Source organism: Clarias gariepinus, chromosome 25 (genome assembly GCF_024256425.1).
Source record: "Clarias gariepinus isolate MV-2021 ecotype Netherlands chromosome 25, CGAR_prim_01v2, whole genome shotgun sequence".
NCBI lineage: Eukaryota > Metazoa > Chordata > Actinopteri > Siluriformes > Clariidae > Clarias > Clarias gariepinus.
Genome location: NC_071124.1, coordinates 1992584 through 2015000, shown reverse-complemented (window position 1 = coordinate 2015000; position 22417 = coordinate 1992584). Strand labels below are relative to the sequence as shown.

Sequence of the window (22417 nt, the reverse complement as noted above, 5' to 3'; positions counted from 1 at the left end):
ACAGATACACTGCAGATTAAAAACATAATTTTGTTTTCATCATCTTAACTTTTAAATCTAACACAATTTCAGGACCCAAAGACCCCAGTGTCCTGTCCTGAGCAGGTCATTTATAAAGGTTTCTTTGTTAAATAGTTGCTAGTTGGTAACAAGACAGCCTTACCCGTGATAAAGTACTAATTAGGATTATTATTGAAGTGTCGGGGTTTGGTTAATTAACATTTTGGGTAAAATACTTGATTTTAATTGGTTTGTTAAGGTGAGATTCTGGTTAGCGTGTTGGCTACAGTGTGTATTAATAAAGACTGCATATCGTTGTGTTATATTTATTAATCTGTTTATTTATACTTGAATTGAACCAAACTTTAAAACAGTCCAAAAATTCTCCTAAATTCAAGTAACCTAGTTTAACAAAGCAGAAACATTTACTTTTTAAAACACTGCGTTTAAATTGACAGTAAATTCAGTAACTGCCTAACTTAAAAAAAAGCCAGTTTAAACATGCTAAATAACATCATAACATCATGTGACAATCCTTATTATTTATATAATAATATAATAATAATATATAATACGGTTGATTTTCCTATTCATATAAAAAGTAATGATTGGTTCAGGTTAAAAAGGGGCGTGGTTAGCTTAATTATAAGTACAGTGCCACAATTAAATGTAATTGCTTGTGCGTGCTGGGCTCAGGAGGACACTGCTTATGTCGGGTTGGGTTGTAAAGCTAACATGTAACCTTAAAACCTGGATGTTTTCGTGTAATTTAGATTTTTTTTCAAGCTTATTTGAAATAAACGCAATTAGGAATTAACAATTGACTTGTTTGGGAGTCAGGTATTTCATTATAAATATTTCAGTGTTATACATCTAACCCTTCTGTCGTTCCGACACCAAACAGTGGCGTTACATACACTGTTATACGTGGTATATAACTCTATATAACACACCTTTACTCTCAGGTTTTAAGATGTCATCAGTCATGTGATCAAACGCTATATGTGAACTTCTTAATAAATGTATATGCAAAAATGAAGACACAAAACCGTTTCTAACTTTATGGGCAGCACTGACACCTAAACAGTGTCATATAAGCGCAAAGGTCATGCATTATAGAAAGAAACTTTGCTGAAGAACTTTTAAAGATACATTTTTAACTTGTATATGAATAATGGTTGTTCATACACAGATGACAAAACTAAACAACAAATTGAAGGACTAAGAAATGAGTCTGTCACACTTCAGCAGGACAGTTACAGACTCAGTGTGTGTAGATATCTTATATGAGAATATATGTGTATATTTTTACACCAAAAACATGCTCTGTGCAAGGAGGAGAAAAAGGTATAGGAGTGAATAGGAGTTGATACAAAAAGGGCAGCAAGGAGCAGCCTTCAGAAAACCTCTCAGCATTGACCTGCCTTCCTCAATGCAGCAGGATCTCATCTGCATTTCTATTCGTCAACATGGAAGTGGCCAGCGACTCCAAGCTTCTCTGGAAAGCGTAAAGAGAGGCTGAAGGTCAAAGCTCCCTCCCTCACGGCTCGCAGGTGGCTCTCCTCCTCTCTCTCTCCTAGAAACCTTTCATCGCCTCCAGATTCAGCGACAGAGCTCAAGACTTTTCTGCAGAGTTTTATGTTTCGACCTTTTCACCTTCAACCAAACTAGGTTCAGACAAAAGCTGATGTTCAAGACCCTTAAGCAGATTTAGGTTTTGTTGTATCGTGCCATTAGCAGTGTCACAGGGTATCATGTCATGGTGTGATTTCCTGTTTGCATTTTTTTTTTACTTTTGCACAACAAACAAACAAACAAAAAAACTAACATAAAATGTAAAAAAACAACAACTAATTTTTGTCTGATTTTGATTGTCAACATAAAAGAGAGATATAAAGAGCACTGACTCTAAATGTCCAAGCACAAACCTCAACCCTTCATATCAACCAGATAATCCTACTGTGACTGGAAAAGAAAGAAAATCTTCCAAAGTGGCGTACCTTCCAAAATCCAGGCGTCTCATCTAATCCACACGCATGCCCCGAGCTGAACTCCAACAAACAGCCGAGCCAAAGGCCAGCCACGCTCCAAAAGAAAATACATATCAGAAAGTATTGACGCTCCCCATTTGGCCCCCCGTACAAAAGGGGCAGCGTCGTGACCCCTCCCCCACTGGGCCATTTATCCATAGTTTCTGGCCAGCTTCCTGCTCAGATCTGAATATGCAATGAACAGCCTGAGAGCTCAGTGACGAAAATATAATTAAGGCAGAGGGGAAGGTGAAGAATGGAGAGGACATCAGACTAATTTCACACCCGGCTCACCCACAGCCGAGGCCTCGCTGCACCATGCAGATCAAAGTGCACTGGCAAAGTTAAAAAAAGGACTTAAGCACGCTAATCTCCAGGACAAATATATTTTAATCTTGTTAGAATACAAGTTAATGCTGAACTTAGCACTCGCTACACATTATATTTGCGAGCTAAGACATTCTGGCCGTCCTGCACCACGAATCAAAAAGCACATGGGCCGAGCAGAAGGTAGCCATTAGGAGAAAAAAACATACACACAAAAACAATAAAACAGAGCAAACACAGGAACTAACACAGTGAGCTTTGGCCTTGCTCAGTCACCTAGAGTTTGCACAGGAACTGAGATTGCGCCTCGGCCACGGTGTCTCAGCAGCACCTCGGTCGCCCCTGATCTCTCATGGATTTAGGCTTAAGTCACCCGGCTAAGCACAAAGAGAAAGCCTGCAACATTTAGAAACGCAAACTGAGCCGCTTCCTGAAGCCTAACAAGAAAAAAAGGAAAAGGGAAAAGAGGCTTAGAAGGTTGATTACAGACTTTTGTTGCAGTCAGAGTGTGAAAATGCTTGTAAAATTTGGGCCTGGTCGGTTGTTCCTCCGGTCAGATGACGCTTTTGAATAAACCCATAAAGAAAAAAATTCCACTGAGGTGTTCCTCTGACCTCCGTGAGGATTTACATTAAAAATATGTTTATAGTTCCTATATTCTAATGTATACAGTGAAACCTTAGATTGCGAGTATCCTGCAAGACGTGCAAAGATTTTTTACATTTTTAAAATTTTGACTTGAAAAACAAACAAGTCTTGGTTTACGAGTACACAGTATCATGTATCAAGCATGCGTTTCTTGTTTTGATGCTGAGCGTCACGTGATCACAACTGAAACAACGGTTTTTCTCTCTCTTGCGCTGCGGAATATGGGTGGGTAATCGTCTCCCCTGCTGGGTCTTAGTGCTCATTCCTTACTGGTATAATCAACACCCGTGCCCGCGTGTACTGTTTACTCTAGTTTACTATAACACTGTGACCACGCATTATTTGACACCGTGCCCCATCACACACACACTCGCATTTACACCCCCTACCCCCTCTCTGCTTCACACACACACACACACACACACACACACTTTCTTTCTGCTCTACACAGAAATACTGCCCTGTTGCGATTTTTTTCAAAGGTAAAGTGCAGGTTAATTTGTTTTATTTTACTTAATATTTTGTATTCATTATTTTTATGCATTTATTTTTGGGGGCTGTGGAATGAATAATTAGAGTTTCTATAATTTCTCATGGGAAGATTTGCTTTGGTTTACGAGTGTTTTGTAATACGAGCCTGCTTTCAGAACGAAACAGAAAACACATTTATCCCAAAAGCCATTATGTAACAAACAGACCCAGTGGTACTGCGGCAGTGTCTACAATGAACAATTTGACCTGCTACATTTACTGTTTTGTGGAAACATTCATGTCACTAGTTAAATCATCAAACATCCAGATCACTAGTGTTCCTGTTCTCACTTACATTGCAGCAGCTACAAACACACACACCATCCTTTCTTTACTCCCTCTCAAAAACAGACAAAACACCCACACAAACAAAAAAAAAACACTTGTCATGTTTTAGAGAAACATCCTCCTGAAGAAGATGGAAAAGTAAAAGTTGCAGTGTCACCTCTGACTTGTAAAGCAGGTGTTGCAAATAAATAATTAAATAAAAATGTTTACCATATAAATGATTACACACATTTTTATTAGTTTATTATCAACAGACTATGCGCTGTACACACTTATCAGATCTGGTCATGGTGATGTTTAAAGTTCAGATGCCACGCCTCCTTTACAAAGACTGACAGAGGCCACGCCTCCTACACTAAGTCTGATGCAGATGCCACGCCTCCTTCAACGAGACTGACACAGATGCCATGCTTCTTTTACAAAGACTGACCAAGGCCACGCCTCCTTCACAAGGACTGAGACAAAGGCCACGCCTTCTTTACTGAGACCGAGATACATGCAATGTCTTCTTTACTGAGACAGATGCCACGCCTCCTTCACAAAGACTGACAGAGGCCACGTCTCCTTCACTGAGACTGAGAGATGCCATGCCTCCTTCACTGAGACAGATGCCACGGCTCATTCACTGAGACAGATACCATGCCTCCTTAACTAAGACTGAGACAGAGGCCACGCCTCCTTCATTAAAACTGAGACAGATGCCAAGCCTCCTTCACCAAGACTGTTAGAGATGCCACACCTCCTTCACCAAGACTGGGACAGATGCCACGCCTCCTTCACTAAGACTGAAACAGATGCCACGCCTCCCTCACTAAGACTGAGGCCACACCTCCTTCACCAAGACTGAGACAGAGACCATGCCTCCTTCATTAAGACTGACACAGATGCCACACCTCCTTTACTGAGACAAAGGCCACGCCTCCTTCATTAAGACTGAGACAGAGGACACGCCTCCTTCACTAATACTGCCAGAGGCCACACCTACTTCACTGATAGAAGCTACGCCCTCCTTCACTCACATGTCAAACTAGCTAATTAGTTACCCAGCTCTTATAATAAACACATTAAATACAGTATTAATAAAAGGTTTACTTTTTTATACAATTTGTTTAATGAAATCATAAAACAATAAAACTCTTATGTAAAATATTATAAGCTCCCTTTAGAGGCAGGAAATCCTAATGATCTCATAACCCTGAAAGAACTATTTAACAAAGCATGTGCGTGCGTTTTATTGAAGTGGGAAAAAACTTATAACTAATTTCCTCTTAGTGTCTAATACCTTTTTAGCTTTTTTAGCTTCTTGGAACAGTGTTACTAACAGGGTTCCTGATGAGGGTTTTTTGAAAACACAAAAGGTTCCTCACCTGCTAAAACGGCTCTACTGATGGGGACCTGCTGTTATAGGGTTCTCCGCACAACGTATAGGGTCGAATCAGGTGTTGATAGTTCATGATGTGTTTATTAACTGCTCAACAATCACCCCTCTAAACATTAGTATTGATATATATGAAAAAATGTGACATTTGTAAAACGTTAGCGTTCTATGCTCTTATTGGTTTAATAAAGCTCACGATGGAAATTCATCAGTTACAAACTGCGCAGCGGCACGTGCTCTGAGCAGATCTGCACGTGACCACGATGACGATAATGACGTTACTGCGCTGCGTACTGCAGCATGTTGTGTAACAGCACAAGACTGGTGTAAAAAAATTTTTTTGAAAAAAAATCAGGCTTCATTTAAAACACTTTATTATACTTCATCAAAATATTGTTAGAACACAACATTAAAAGATCCATATAAAACACTTGGTCTTTGCTTGTTTATTTTAAAACCTGGTCCGTTGCTGAGGTTCTGCTCGGAGCTCGGTTCGGCTCTGAGCACTCGCGATGTCCGAGGTGTTGGCTTAGTGCTGGGGTTAAATCACAGATCAGTGTGCTGGAACATGGAGCTTTTACAGTGATCTGAGCACAAACACACACACACACACACACACAGTGTTTATAATACACATGTAACGCGGTTTAGAAACACTGTGCAAGAGGGACACGAACAAGATGAACCTCTGAGATAATATATTTTTTAAATTCATTCTACAAACTCTTTGAATCCATCAAGGAACAAACATTTATAATTTAAAGGAAACATCTCTTTCAATCCAATCAAAAAGTAAAAAAATGAATTTTATTTCATATTTAGAGTCGTATAGATTTATTGTATACGTTTCTGTTCACACACACCGAGCGTACGCAGTAATATAAGGTTGTGTCAAATAATATTTGGGAATATTCCTGCCGACACTGTGCGTCTCAAACTATTAGTCATAAACATAATATGCCTTATACAATGACATCATTTCCTCTGAAAAAACAAAAACAAACAAGATGTATGCAACTACAGACATCCATCAATAGCTTTGTGTGTATCATGGAATGTTTTCTTTAAAAAGTAGCTTATAAATATACGTGTTTAATAGCATTCTTCAGTTTTAGGCAAAAAATAATTTGAGTTCACATTACAATAAAATCTACACTAAAATGGTGTATTGTACATTAACAGCCTGAAATAAGACACTGGTTTGCATTCTTATGAAAAACACAGAAAAACTGTAAAATACTACTACTACTACTACTACTAATAATAATAATTCTTGGTTTTGTCAGCGGTAAAAAATAAACCTGCTTTAAACATTTTCCAGATAAAACCTGATCAGCGACCGGAAAAGACACAAGCACTAATTTTACCATATTTTCTAAGATGTTTATTAATTTTTTTCTTTACTGATTTTATCGTTAAATACAAAAACGAAAACGACCTTGAATTACGCTGTAATGATGACCTCAGAAATATCTCAGCAATTAAAGCATTAACAGATAAACTTCTGAAACGATTAAGATTTTGCGATAAATTATATATTTCTGCATTTACTGATCAGCTTTCGTCACAAAAACGCTCACTGCTTCACTTTAAATAATAACGTTTTATAATAAAAAATCTTTTATCCTCGTTCAAAACTGTTTCTGCATTTATTTTATTCAAAATGAACACCAGGAGACAGCGTGTGTTCTCAGAGAGCAAAGAATGTAGGCCTATTTCTAGGAACGCCCAATTAAATAAATAAAAAAAAAAAGCATGACTTGGCATGGACGCGAGCTCCTCTCGAGCTATGCTGAACGCTAGCACTAAGTCAGACCGTGCTACCTGGACACCGTCCACCCCTTCGCTGAAGGAGGACATGAAGCAAGAGGAGGAAACATTCAAGAGGAGGAGTTTTATTACTAGACTAAGAAAATACATAAAAAATTTTTTTTTTTAAATATTAATGTTTACTGATGCAGATAAAAAAAACTGTAATTAAACTTTAGAAAGGTCAAATGTCATCACAGCGTTTAATCGTTCGGAAGGTGATGTCACGTGACTTTTTTTTTTGATCTCTGGAACGATCTGCAAAGCTGATTTTAACATCAGAAAAAAGAATGTGTTGTGTACCGTGCGGTGAAAAACTATGGTTCAGCGCCGTCGCTTTCGAAGAAGAATAAGAAGAAACAGTGATGGAGATTCATCAGGTCTTAGTAAAGTGGAGTCCAACAATAGAGGACGAAAAACAAACCTAATTTATAATGAAATGTCTAATGTTAAAACAAAATAATTTTACAATTTCATAAATTAATCACAATAGCAGGTTTCTGTAAAGAAATTATGTAAATAATTTAACTTTAATCAGTTTGAGGTGCGGCCCCCCCTCACGGCGTCACGAACGCGTCAAGTGTTCCGGAAGGTTCCTTACTCAGCTTCAGCCTTGAATTTAACTCATGAAGTCCCTAAGTGATATCTAATGAACATCCCGGTGCAGTCATGTGACAGTCTGGGAATCCGTGTGCTCGTGGCATCAGTTCCAAAATGGTGGCGTGTCTGAGTCACGTGTGACAGAACGAGCTCATTTAAAAAAAAAAGCTTGTTTTATATTATTTAAAGTTTTTCATGATACTTAACAATTCTACTGAATTCGTGACATCTCATGTTCTAGTGTTAACCTGTTCAGACTGCATTTATTAAACAAATTGATATAAAAAAATGAAGAAAATTCTGCTGTGACAAAAAAACAAACATTTTTTAACATATTTTCAGTTTGTGCTTCAAATCAGGTGAATAGAGCACTAACGTGGACGTTTATATACGTGAGAGTTTTTTTTCTTTATAAACCCTCCAGAAGCCTGAACAGTTTAATAATCTGCTGTTTATGTGATTAAAAACTAATTTTAATTAAGCCTCCTCCTCAGTGCGCCTCCTTTGTTAGCCGGGACTGAAATGATTACTCACGTGAGTATGAGCGAAGAGACGACTCTGTAACGATGAAAACGGTAATTTTAAGGTTAAAAATCGATAAGATGCACGTTGCCGCGGCGTGACCTTGACCTGACGTTTTTCTGTGTTTACACGTGATCACAGCTGCTTACAATGGAAACGGAAATGAAATACAACATATTCATCTGTTCATTTTTTTCCCTCCCCATATGATGATGTCATTGACGATCAGAAGACGCCTCGGGGAAGGGTGTCAGCATCGCCTTTTGTTTTTATGGAAGAATTTGGAGAGAATTTAAGACGTTACGCTACGACAGTAATATTTGTGATGAGTCAAAAAAATCAGGTCACAATCATGAAAGCGAAATGAAAATTCTGTGATTTGTTGGAAACGACGAGAAATTAAGCGTTACTCGATAATCAAGGAAAAATTATCAATATAACAAGCTTCTGAATAAAAAAAACAGTCGTTTCTACTTGTATTTTTATTTTATGGACTTGTTTTATAAAATTCATTAAATAACCGCGTTTAATAATATGAATAAAAAAAGGTCAACATTCATTGGCAAAATTATTATTATTTTTTTTACATACTGTGTTTATTTAAATTTCTTTCTTTAAATTTTTTTAAATTTATTTGTACTAAATTTTACAAAATTCTAAGTAATTTTTTTTTTTTTAAATCATGGTTTAATATAGTTTATAGTTGCATGTCAAAAATAAAAAAACTTAAATGATGCCGTTCAACAAAGTTAATATGTTGTATTTGATGTTAATAAGTCTTTAACATCAAATACAGCATCAAGAAAATAAATAAATAAATAAAAAACTCGATAATAAACGTTATGACGTCATGATTTAAACAGTAAACACGGTGTACAACCACGAGTGCAGTAACAACAACAACTATGACAATCATATATGATCTGTGTGTTCAAGGTGGAGGCAGTGCGAGTGCGTGCGTGCGTGTGTGTGTGCGTGCATGCATGCATGCATATATATGTACATATATACCTGACACTTCGCTACACAACTTCTGGGCCACGTGCTCGTCTCCCCGAGCGAACAGAGCGATGATGTCGTCCTCCAACTCCTCCACCACGGTTTCACACTGAAACACACATCTGATTTCACTCTACAGCAAACAAGACAAAAACTCTGCACAGGCAGCGTGCGAGGGCGAGTGGGCGGCCATCTTTAACGCTCTAACGTGTGTAGGGCTGCCATCTTGGAAAGCTCGAGAGATTTAAGGATCTGTTTCTTACAAATGATTTACGAGATTTTACAGAATCATCATTTACGGACGTAAACATTGGATTTTTTAGAGAAAAAAAATGTAATAGAAAAAAAAAAATCAACACTCAGTTTTAATTATAAATGCAGAACAGACACTTTTTTATGGATTTAAAAACACAAGGACTGGATCGACTTTTCCACCTGCGAGGCATCACGTCCAGAGACGGAGCACACAGGAGGGGTCACACAAAGCGTCTCACCACAAACGTCCGGCACCGAAAGACATAAAATTAAAATCAAGCCTGAAGACACTGAAACATGAACATGTGCTCTTTCTGTATAAACAAATCACTTTCATTTTTTTTAAATCCAAAAACACGCTCTCTCTCTCTCACTTTCCTTCTTTATTTATTTATTTACTTTTCCTTGTTATATTTCTATCTTGAGTCTCTGAAACCAAAAACACTAATGACCCGATAAGATTATTTAACTACATGAATTCTAATTTCTTTAACTGGACCAAAACACACACAAAAAAGTTCCTTTAACAGATTTAAATATACAAATTTGTGACCCAACCGAATTCAAGATCTTGGCAGAACATTTAATTTTATTTGTAATTATTTTTTAAGTGCATGTTTTACTAAAGAGATGAATTTGGTTAGGTCACTAAATTTACTGATTTAATCCTGGAGAAAGAAAACTTTTCTCTAAAGCAGTTACTCAGCAACTTTATGGAAAAAAAATTAAAGTGAAAATTGACTTACAGCAAACTTTAAAGAATTTGAACCTTCAGGTCCGGAGAACTTAAAATTGTTGAAATCTGGAAAGTTCCCGCCGTCGCTGCTCCTCGGAGCAAATCGCCTGTAGCTCTGCTCTTTGGTCTCGGGGTCCTCGTACAGCGCGTAATCGTTCATGCTGTTACAAACTCCGTCCAGCAGCTCGGACAGGTGAGTCTCGGAGCGAGCCAGGGGAACCTATGAAGCAAAATAAAAAATTAAATAATTTTTTTCCCTATCAAATGCAAAAAAAAAAAAAAAGTAATAAAAATAAAAATATAATAATAGAAGGGGCACAAGGGTCACACTGATGACCTTTTCCTTCCGTTCTTATTGAGCGGAGCGGAGAAACGCGTCCATGGTGCGACCGCGCTGACTTTTAACCTGCGTCCCGAAAAAAGTTAGGAGAACAAAACAAAACAAAAAAAAATATGAGGCAGTGGCGTCTAGACAGGTCAAGGTGCAGAACTGCTCCCGCCCTCGGGGCCTCCCTCCGGAAGGGCGCAGGGGAAGGGGGCAGGAGAAGAGAAAGGAGCGCTGCCCGGGGGGTAAGCGGCAGGGAGGGGCGGTTGTCAACAGCAGCCAAGTGCAGGGTAAACAGCGCTCTCTCTCCTCCACCCTCGGCTGATCAAAGCAGGAAGTTTCTCCCTGTCATCCCGCTGAAAAAGGGGAGCAGGGGTGAGGAGGCATGGAGAGGAGAGTAGAGTAGGGGGGTATTAGCAGAAGAAGAAGGAGAAGAAAAAGGATAAAGGTGGGGGGGTGTATTTAGGGGCAGGTTGCGGATGAGCTGCATTTTTGTCAGCATGTAGATATGACCCCGGCTGCCCCCTTTCACACACAGTATGGACCCTTCCGGTCTCATTACATTATAGAGGTGCCTTTTTTTTTTTTTGGCCTTCAACACACCCCATCTTTCCATCCATATAACCCCCCCCCCCCCTCCATCAACCTCCTCTTCTTCTCCTCCGAGGATCCGCGACACAAAGAAGCTTCCGTGGCTCACCGCCATCTGGTCACGAAATAAGACAAAAGGTCCCGGGGAAGAAGGACAGCGACCCGTGTGCTCATCCCTCCCGGTTTTAATTAAAAAAAACAAAAAAAAAACACACACAGTCGGATGGACAGAGAGAGAGAGAAAGATAAGACAGGATACAATTGACTTGGAGGATGAATTTAGTAATGACTGGCTCCAGTCGCTCCACAGGAACAGGAAGATGATAAAAATTAAAAATAAAGTACAAAGGCCGCATTGTGTTTTGGGAGATTATTGTGGAAAATGAAACAACACGTGGACAGAGCGAGTTTAGCGTGAGAATAAATCTGATAAAACATCTCGGGTTGTTATTATCACTATTATACGCCAACTCATTAAAGTAGTCCGAATTTTAGCGCCGTGAGCTTTGGTGCTGCCTCGCGCTCGTCATCGGGGAAAAAATGGTGGGGAATTTAATTCGTGGCCGTAACAGTCGGAGGGGTTTGAATAGGGCCTGTCAATAAAGAATTTCTGCTGGGATAAAGGAGGGTGTGAGGGTGTGTGTGTGTGTGTGTGTGTGTGTGTGTGAGAGAGAGTGTGAGACAGAGAGAAAGGCTTCTCGAGGATGCCACCCTTCACTGATTTTGCCTCAATGGAGGAGCGGCCCACATCATGAGTGGAGCATTTCGAGGAAATTTAACCAAAAAAAATAAATAATTTGGCGATTATCATAAAGTAGATTAGCCACTGTCCCGCATAAGATTCCGAACAGCGTAAGAGCTAACACTATAATCATGCTAGTGAGCGACAGGCGGTTGTTAGGTCAATGCTTATATAAGAATTACTCGAGTCTATGCAAATTAGAGACAACATACACAAAAACAAAAACATCTCGCATCATTCGGCGGGAAAAATCCGATCATGTTAGCGCATGACACAATCAGATATGTTAAGTTCTAAACTTTACACTGCGGTCTGATTTTAGCAGCAAAAATAAATAAATAAATAAAGTAAAATTATAACTGTGGTTTGATTTTATCTTCAGTCTCACGTTACTGCATCATTCTTATTGGTAGTAAAAAAAGAAAGCTGTAAAGGAAGTAGCAGAAGTTGCTGGAGTCTCTGGTGAGCGTGTAAAGCTAATGCAGCTAGCTCACTTCGCTAACCTGAGGCTAGTTTCAAACACGAGCGCGTAACATCTGAAGCACACGACCGAGGAATGAGTGGCTGCATTTTGTATTTATTTTTAGTAAACTTAAGAAGCTCGGCAAGGCTACTAAAAAGGAGGGGAAAAAAACAGACCACGCCCACAACAAGTGATTCATCACCTGTGTGACCGTACTGTACTGTGACGGTGTTACTGTTAGTGTAATTTGTTTTAACGAGAAAGTCCCATTAAAAGACTCATGGAAAATTCGTTAAAATCGTCTGAAACTAATGAGTTTACAGCTAGAAATAAATGAGCATTAACCTGAAGTTGTGACGTTCTGATTCGTAGCTCCTCTCGTAACCTTAAAAACAATTTCTCGGTCTTTTCCCAGAGCGTCAACAAACTTGTTCCCAGTTAGAGAGAGAGAGAGAGGAAAAGGCAGACCAGAGTAAACACTTGTTATTCATCCGAGGCTGCGATCAAAAGGAGATTAACCCTGAATCAATAGGCGAGTCGGCACCTAATGACGCTCCCTGCAGAGCCGGGGTCGGGGCAGAGAGTTCATCGGGTCTGACCTTTAAAGCCTGACACCATGGTTAAAGAGGAAACGGTTAAAACTGCCCACCATCAACACCCCACTCTTTTTTTTTTTTTTTTTACATCTGCAAGTGTTACGAGCCTCTGGATCAGCAAACAGCACATGGGGGGGGGGATTAAAGGGGCGGGGCAACTCAAAAAGAAATAAATACATTAATGCATTAGTTAATTAATTAACAAAACTTAATTAAACTTAACTTAATTAAACTTGATCAAAGAAGTTATTTGGGAGAAGTGTTTTAATTTGCATTGTTGTAATTTGCAAATTTTTTTTTTTTTTACAGAACTCAAAAAATTTAACCAGTTTAACTATTAAAATGTTTTTTTTGTAATAAAAAAATCTTAATAAATTACCTAAAAACTAAATAAGTCTATATAGTGACCGATTGTAAAAAATTTTTTTTATGTAAAAACTAATCATTTTTATTTACCATCTTGACAATTTCAGAGAATTTAAAACTTTAAAAACACATTTTAAAGAAAGATTCAATGCAGCTGCGTTTAATCAGAGTTTGTAACTAATAATAATAAAAAAAAGGCTATGAAATAAGCCTGAGAAATCTAAGAAAAGTGTCTCGTAACAGAATTTATCACAATATTAATAAAACATCAGAACGCTCAGCTTTATTAGCTTTGACACAGGTTTTAACTTTTAGTTTTAATTAATCCAGACTTTAAAATAGATCTAAAGCGTAGTGTGTTATGGAATATTGAACAAATTGTTAGTTTTTTCCTTCAGTTGTGGGAAAGTGTGAGCACATGTGTGTGTTTCATATATACATTAGAGCGATGTAATAAAATGTTTAACATTTACCTTTTTATCAGTGAGACTTCCGTCAGGATTCAGCCTGAAGCCTCCGACGTGGATGGTCTTCTTCGGGTCGATCTGGCTGATGGAGTATTTCAGCTCGTCTGCGATCGCCTTACAGGCTGAAGGACACACGGCGTCATTACAGGACACTTCCTTTATTTATTACACATTAGCCATCTCTACCTAATTTTAATTTGTTTTAAAAGTGTAAAGACCGTGGTTGAACAGAGTGACTGGGAACGAGAGCGTCATGACTTTATACAGTCTGATTGACATTTAGTACCGTAGTTAGCTGATAGCCTGCTACATAGCATAGCTAAAAGCTGGAGAAGAGTTCGTTATGTCTCTGTTTAAAGAACTCCTACATCCCTGTTTCAGCTTTTTGGGATTGAAGGTCCTATTTATTCATTTATTTTTCGTTTCTTTAACACTGGTCTCACAATGCCCATAAAGTGTGTGTGTGTATGTGTGTGTGTGTGTGTGTGTATGTTAATGCCACAGCTGAAATACTGTTCAGATATTGCATATTTTTTCCATTCCTCACGCTATCTCTGTTTTACTCCTCCTCCAAACGTGCTGTTTCTGTGTCTATGTTAATGGAGTCTGAGTCACTCTGAGCTCAGCTCTATGAGCTGCTGAGCCACGCCCCCCAGAAAATTGTAAGGGAGTCCTTTTATATGAGGTCACATTAAGGATATAATCTAATTAGATTATTTAAGCCCTGGTTAATACAAACATGGAGAAAGAACAGAATGTTTTGTGCTTACCACACACACCTGGAGACCCGTCTGGACGTCTAAACTTGACTAAAAATCATTATTATTTTTTTCCATCACAGGTGCGCTTTAAGTCCCAAATGCATTGCTGCAGTCCATGCAAGTGAACACATTTATTTAATAGATTATGCTAATGCTTCATTTCAGCCCCGCTCTTAAACTCTTTTTCTATACATGTTTTCCATTTTGTTTAAGTTTTTTAAAAACTAAATGTTTTGCACTAAAGTAAAAATCTCCATGATGGGGAAAAAACCCATCTAGGGAGTAGACATGATCTGAGACACAGCTCTAGATTGGGACGAACCCTGGATTTTTTTCCCCTTTTTTGCAGGTCAAAGGAATCAGTTACAAGGTCAAAGGGTCATCAAAACACACTTTAAACACTTGCTAACCAATTCTGACTAAATGAAACGTAAACCCAAAAACTAAAACACATGCTTAGCTCAAGGTTTTGTAATGGATTTACAACTACTTAAAAAAAGTTTTAAAATGAAGCTGGGTTGGAGGTTGTGTCCTGACGTCAGGGTGGAGATCGGTGGAGAACGATGGAGATCGATGGAGGTCGGTCACACTCTATCACCCCAGGGGGGACGGGCCGGCCGGGGAGCCTCTTTTACACAGGATTTAACTAAATGGAGCTTCAGCACTGGAGAGTTTAGTGCGCTGTGACATCACACTCTCATCACTAACACTAGAGGCCTAGTATACAGGGACAGAGTTAGTGATGAAGTTGATTATTTTTCCATAACTGCATGGCCTGGACTGTGTCATTGAAATTACAGCGCAGCAACTTTGCAACCCATTAACTTTAGGGACAGGAATCACCAGGGACCAGTCGATACGATATCATCACGATACCTCAGTGACAATACGATCTGTATCGCAATTCTATAAGTATCAGGTATTCTAAATTGTTTTATTTTTTAAAAGAAGATTTTGTTACAATTAAACAAACTTTTAATCATACTTTGCACTGGAGACTCCTCCCATAAACATTCCCCATACAGTGTATTTAATCAGTTTAATATTACTGCATCCTGTGTTTGTACACGTCCCTGTGAATAACCTGTTGCTTTGAAAACAATAACGTCTTAGAACGAGCACATTATTACGAACCTGCACTACTTTCAGAGCAGCTGTTACAGAGAATTAATCACCACCTTCCGACCAATCAGAATCCAGAATTCTGTAGATGATGTAAACAATTCTAACTGCAGGTTTTTCAAACCGAGGACATTTTGCGTTACAGAATCGAACCGAACCGGGACTCACCTGAGCAGTAGAGGACTTCGTCTCTCTTCCCGTCTGCCGTTCTGGACACGACCGCCATCAAGACAAACACAAAGCTGATCCACTGCACCATACTGAACTTCTGCAAAGGAACAGGAACGGGGACGAGAGGAGGTGAGAACACACAGTATGAGTAATAAGCCATGTTCATATAAACTCTCAGGTACAAATAAGTTGTGTAGCGTGTGATGTGAGACACAGCCCGAGACTTATTCACACAATCTGCACCGTTATCTAAAAATCGTCCACTTTAAAATATGATTTGAATGAAGTCGAATTTGTAAACTTTGCAAATTTAATTCCTCCAGGCACACTTTAACACAGTTTTTTTTAAAGAAACCCAGCAGGTGGTTTGTTCCAAACATCTTGAAGAACTAAGCACAGATCTCCTGAGGATGTCGGCTGCCTCAAATCCTTCTGTCTCTCTTCATGCGCTCACAGAAAGACTCGATGATGTTGAGATCAGGACTATGTGGGGCCAGATCATCACTTCCAGGACTCCTTGTTCTTCTCTACACTAAAGATAGTTCATAATGACATTGCCTGTATGTTTGGCGTTGTTCTCCTTCTGCAGAATAATTTTAATCAGACACCTCCCTGATGGTACTGCATGATGGGTAATTATCTGCCTCTATCTCTCAGCACTGAGGACTGCATTGATCCTGACCAAATCTCCAACTCCATTTGCAGAAATGCAGCAACAAACTTTTTTTTTTTTTCCCCAATTTTCTCCCTAATTTAGTCGTGGCCAATTCCTCCCCGTCACTAGGGGGCTTCCACATTAAGGCTACTACTACCACTCAGTCAGGAGGGCGGAGACGATCCCGTGTTTCCTCTAAACCGTGTGACGTCAGCCGACCGCATCTTTTCGAACTGCTTGCTCACCTCTCATCCCTCCCCCCTGAGAGAGCTCGGCTAATAAGCTCTCTCTGTGCCTCCGGCTGTGAGAGGAAAACAGCATCACCCGGGGTTCGAACCAGCGATCTCCGGATGATAGGGCGAGCACTTTACCACTGGGCCACTCAAAGGCGCAGCAACAAACTTGTAAGGAACCTTCACTGTGCTTCACTGTTACCTGCGGGCGCTCATTATTGCGCCGCTCACGACCCTGCCCACCTCCTACAGCTGGTTCCTGTGTTTGCGTGCACAGCTGAGATGCCTAGCCTTGTTTCCATGTCCAAAGTTTGGCTTTTGGGCCACGATTCGTCTGTGAAGACCTCTTTGGCCGGACTTCTCCAGACAGTAGATGGGTGTACCCGGGTCCCACTGGTTTCGACCAGTGCTTTGCTGATGGCACTGCTGGACGTCTTCTGATGTCAAAGAGAAGAAAGCATGATGCGTTTTTCCCTTGCTGTATTAAGTTTCCTTGGCTGACCGCTGCGTCTATGGTCCTCAGTTTCTTTGAACTTCTTTACAATAGCTTGAACTGAACATCCTGAAACCCAAGTCTGCTTTCAAATCGTTGCTTAGGAGAGACCTTACTGATTGCCATAGTGTAAAACCTGTGACATGAAACTGTCTTCCACAACATCACTTTAGTAGCAGAGTTTGTCTGTTCCTCACCCAAGTTTAAGCCTCCTACAGGTGGTGTGCTCTAACGCCATGTTCACATTTTCAGCCTGAAGTGACTCAATTACAATTTTTTTACTATAAGGTGACAATTCTAATGTTTTAGGGCTGTCTGAACGCACAAACTTGAACAAGAACTGGCAGAACAGAATTTATGTGACTTTTCGCCTCTGCTCATGTGTAGGGCGTGACGTCATCAGCGCCTGCAGCACTGGCAGCGCTAGCAACGGCTGCTAATACAGTAAAAATGAGGTAATTCTGGACCTCAACAAATACGGCTGACTAACTACTCACGTCCTCCAGAGCAGAAGATCAATGTGTACACACGTGTCGTTTTAGAGAACAAAGAAAAATTCCCAAACCCTGGATCTTTGTGGGGGGAGAAAAAGTTCCCGAACCCTGGATCGGAGGGAAACTTACCGAACTCTCGATCGGGGAGGGGGGAAAATCCCCAACCCTGGATCGGGTGGGTCGCTTGGAAGGTCAGGGAATTCCTGACCCCAGAATGGGGGAGTACACTTCTCGAACCCAGGATCGGGGAGAAACTGAGAAACTTCCTGAACTCTTGGTGAGGCCAGGGGTAGGTCAGTGGTTAAGGCATTGGACTACGGTTCGGAAGATCCCAGGTTCAAACCCCACAACAGTTGCTACTGTTGGGATCTTGAGCAAGGCTCTTAACCCTCAACTGCTCCGATGTATAATAAGATAAAAATGTAAGTTGCTCTGGATAAAAGCGTCTGCCAAATGACTAAATGTAAAAGTTCATCCTTGTGGGTTTCATTTCGACTCCTGGGGTAAAACACATCACCCTGTGTGACATGTGCAGCTGCGATAAAATAAAACAAGAACAGATTTGTAACACACCTCCAGGCTGGTGTACACACACTCGCAGAGTTAAAAATTATTTACTTCAAAAAGAATTTGCAATAAAAATATAACGATAATTTAAATGTAATGATATATAATCTATAAATGCACTATTAATTGTTATAAGTAGTTGGCAGCTGTGCCTCATAGTTCGACTTACCTGTAACAGGTGCAATTTAAATGTATTTAATTAAACTCCATAATCATGTTAAAGATGTTATATTTAATTAGACCTGTAAACTGTCGGGCTCGTGCTCTGCGCTCGTGTACCTGTGGCGCTCGTGTACCTGTGGCGCTCGTGCTCTGCGCTCGGTGTTAGCTAACCTGTAAGCTCCTGTCTCAGGTGAGAGAGAGAAAAACTTTTCCCTGTTATTAAGGGAAGCGATTTAAATACGACTTTAAACACAAAGTTAGCTAATAAATACACACCTGTTGAACACAAACTGTCCGCCTCTGTGTGTGTGTGTGTGTGTGTGTTCCTAAAACAGGACGTGCAGGTTCTCCGTACAAACAGGTAGACTTTATCCTACGTGCCGGTCTGAGGCGCTGCCACGACCCACAAGCGTGCTGACGGGGGCGGTGACTGACACACCCACCAGCCAATAGTGTAGCTCCTCTGGGACGGCTGGCCAATGAGGCTGAGGCGTAGAGTCACTGAGTACCCGGATGGAGCAGGAGCCGGAGAGTGAAGAAATTCAGGTTTGTGAAGTGAAAAATGATTCATTTAGGGAGTCGATTCATTCTGGTCGGTACACTTAAAAGTGATTCGTTACTGTTCGTACAATTAGTGTTAATTACAGACTTGAATAGCCAGTGTATTACAAAATGGTTTATATAATAATAATAATAATAATAATAATAACAACAACAACAACAACAACAACAACAATAATAATAATAATTTACTGGCAACATTTTGTGAGCTCAAATACTTTTTAAACCTTACCAACAGTGTTAGACTAATAGATAGATGGATAGATAGATAGATTACTTTATTAATCCCAATGGGAAATTGTATCATTACAGCAGAGTAGTAACGAGTAGTTTTAAAGTTTGTTTACAGGAGGTAAGATATGGCATAATTTTGTTTAATTTATACTTCTTCTTCTTTTTTTTTTTTTTTTTTTTTACATATTTTTGGGTTAATGATATTTTTATAGTAACTTTTCCTTATAGAACATTTTTACAAATGTAATATTCAATTCAATTCAATTAAATTTTATTTATATAGCGCTTTTAACAATGGTCATTGTCCCAAAGCAGCTTCACAAGAAAAAAAATGAAAGATTTTTTTTTTTTTTTTTTTTTTAAGAAAGAAAAGAAAAGAAAATATTTGGAAGTGTGTATGTGTGAGAAAAATGTGTCTAGATAATAATGAAATGAATGAATGATGAATGAAATGTCTCTGATGAGCAAGCCAAGGGTGACGGCGACAGTGGCAAGGAAAAACTCCCTGAGATGGCAATAGGAAGAAACCTTGAGAGGAACCAGACTCAACAGGGAACCCATCCTCATCTGGGTGATAACAGATAGAAATAACATCAAGTGTGTTGTGCAGGTGAAAGTTCAATATATCAGAAGTTGTGTAGATTCAGTTCAGCAGTAGGTGCAGAGGGCGGATGGGGTCAGATCACTGGAAGCACAGGAGCAGGATGTGTAGCTCCAGCCATCATAAAGCAGAATCTAGCTGGAGCAGGTCCTTCTCAAGATGCTTTAGAAACCTCGCAGGGTTGGCCTTTGTCTACTGAAGCTGGCACAATCTCCAGATGTCTCAGGATGGGTAGAAAAATACAGAAAAGATGGAGAGAATTAGCGTAGTTGCCATTCAGGATAAGTGTAATGGAGTATGAGGTTATGGGTTGAGTTACGCGTATGCCAGATTAAAGAGATACGTCTTGAGCCTACTTTTGAATTGGGAAACCGTGTCTGCTCCCCGAACAGTGTCTGGAAGGCTATTCCAAAGCTTTGGAGCCAAATATGAAAATGCCCTGCCCCCTTTTGTAGATTTTAAAATTCTGGGAATTACCAGAAGTCCGGAGTTTTGTGATAATACAAATACAGAATTTCTTTTTGCCCAATACATAAACATCAGGTTCCAACGTTCAAGTCCTACACGAACTCTACTTTGTTTAAAAACTTTTCTGGAAACTTTACATGGCTCCTTTGCTGTAAAGTTTACTTTTTACTGTTTGCTTACTCCGTGTCAACCATGTTTATTCCTTTTATTTCTAGCTAAAGCTAAAGCTTTGATGTCACATGACCTGTCACTGTTTTATGTAGCTATTCTGCAAAAACATGATTAAAAACCAAGAATATATCTTTTTGCTCACATCTGAATGGTGTAGCTATTAAAACATTTTAGCCAATATTGTTTTTTGTTTTTTTTTGTAACTAAAACGAGCTTTCTCCTGTGATGGAAACCTGTGTGTCCTGAAAGTCAATCAGACTTCATCTTTAAATTTTCTATGGGTTTTGTCCAAAAGAAAAAACAAAAGACCATGAGAGACCATGCAGAGACTTAGATATTAAACTACAAATCCATCCTGGTAAGAATTTATCTCCCAGACTGCACAACATCTGATGCACATGGTCCAGCTTTGCCAAACATTACCCGACTGTGAACAGTTTTGGAGAAAGCTGCAAATCTAATGCCACCTGCCCCCTGCAATTAAACCATATGGATGAGGCAGAGACTGGTCTTCATGAGCCAATTATTTTGGCATCATAAATTTTGGCATGTGGAAGAGAGATTAGATCTGATATTAAAGAGTCATATCTGACGCAATGTTGATATTTTATTCATTCATTTAGCGTCACACACTCAACAAAACTGAAATAATTGCTAACTGAAATTTAAATTGTAGGTTTAGATATTATAAGGTAATCGTAATTGCTTTAAAGTTTACTGTAAAATTAAGACAAAGATTAAATTATGTATTAAATGCAAAATCCTCATTATTTGGATTAATAAAGGTTAAAGATGGAACTGTTGGTGCAAACAATCTAAGAATGTGGTTAATTAATTGCAGTATATTTTATTTTATATATAATCAAGTTAGAGAGGATAGAAAGCAAAGGCATGGATCAGCTAGAGAGAAGTAAAAAGTAAAGGATATCCTTTATTATATATAACTTGTATACAAAATAGTGGCTGGGTTTTGGGCATTGAATAAAAATTGAACTCAGGCCTTCACATGGCAGGTTGTTAATTCACATAAATGAGTCTCTAGGTCTAATAAATAACCAAACATCAATTTTTATTTTTACAAATAATTTGTTATGTAATGTGAGAAGCTTAGCGAGAACCCCACCCCAAGAACTCTTACATTCAAGACATACAGTAGTAACATTTGTTATTTACAACTGTTAGACTTTAGTTGATGAAATGGGGAACCATAAAATAGTCAAAAAAAATTAAAAAGAAAAGAAAAAACAGATGTACCAGAGTTAAATGGATCAAATGTGCTGCATAAACATTTTTATATTAACAGAAATTGCATGAAATATCCTTTAAAAAGTCTCAGTTACTTATCCAACTGAGAATTTTCTCTTTTAAACAGTGTTAGTAAAATTAAATGAAAAGGACACCCAGAGATATTTTGTGCTTATTAATTAACACAAACACTCAGGGTATTTCCCCACCTGCACATCCTGTACCATGACTAGCTCTGAGTCAGTTAGCTAATCATCTGACAAGTTAGCTAATTATCTCCAGCTTCTCTTTGCTAATTAGTGTCTGACACCAAACAACCATCTGTGCATATTATAACTTTAACTGTTTTGCTGGTGATTCCTGTTTATTTCTCTTTAAGTTAGCTAGCTCGCTAACTGTTCCACTCATCTGTACTGCCTTTGCTAATAATGCTAGGCATCAACAAAATAAACATCAAATGATGAGTTTCCCCTCCTCCAGCTCCACTTTTGAGTGAAATTTTTAGTGGAATAAATAATGAATAATAAATACATTTGATTTTAAACATGTCACACATTAGTGAAAATTAGTTTCTGACTAACTTGCTAACAAATTGTGTGAATTAACTGATATAAGTGAATTAAAACAGTTTTTTTAGCTGTTTATACAGTTATTAAACCACATTTTATGATAAACAATAGTCTCTCTATAAACAGTTTTTTTGTGCTGTTTAAAGTTGAAACTCCTCAATAATGTTCGGAGGCCACCTGAGGAGATCATGTGCAGGTAAATGTAAAGCTTTATACAGTTGAAACTCTTTTTCTCTT

The 22417-nt window shown here is 38.9% G+C and overlaps 1 protein-coding gene across 3 annotated transcripts; it reads right to left on the bottom strand.

The window, feature by feature from the left end:
• Nucleotides 1-5559: 5559 nt before the first annotated feature.
• On the bottom strand, nt 5560-18762 carry cnpy1 (canopy FGF signaling regulator 1). 3 transcript variants are annotated; one of them, XM_053486846.1, is made up of 6 exons: nt 18608-18762; nt 15725-15824; nt 13680-13795; nt 10134-10343; nt 9145-9241; nt 5560-5789 (listed from the first exon to the last, which is right to left on the bottom strand). In XM_053486846.1, exons 2-6 carry the CDS (start codon nt 15813-15815, stop codon nt 5749-5751), a joined length of 555 nt encoding a protein of 184 aa, XP_053342821.1. In that variant the 5' UTR covers nt 15816-15824; nt 18608-18762; the 3' UTR covers nt 5560-5748. The 3 variants fall into 3 exon arrangements, with proteins under 3 accessions (XP_053342821.1, XP_053342823.1, XP_053342822.1); XM_053486848.1 differs by lacking the exon at nt 18608-18762 and adding an exon at nt 18466-18557; XM_053486847.1 differs by lacking the exon at nt 18608-18762 and adding an exon at nt 18339-18356.
• Between the last annotated feature and the right edge of the window lie 3655 nt (nt 18763-22417).

Bases quoted from the DNA above. Each gene is read 5' to 3' on its own strand.
- cnpy1 (XM_053486846.1), bottom strand. From the start codon at position 15,815: ATGGTGCAGTGGATCAGCTTTGTGTTTGTCTTGATGGCGGTCGTGTCC. The intron at 13,796-15,724 runs GTGAGTCCCGGT...TGTGTCCTTCAG, and splicing joins CGAAGTCCTCTACTGCTCAG to CCTGTAAGGCGATCGCAGAC. The intron at 5,790-9,144 runs GTATATATGTAC...GTTTGTGCTCAG, and splicing joins GTTGTGTAGCGAAGTGTCAG to ATCACTGTAAAAGCTCCATG.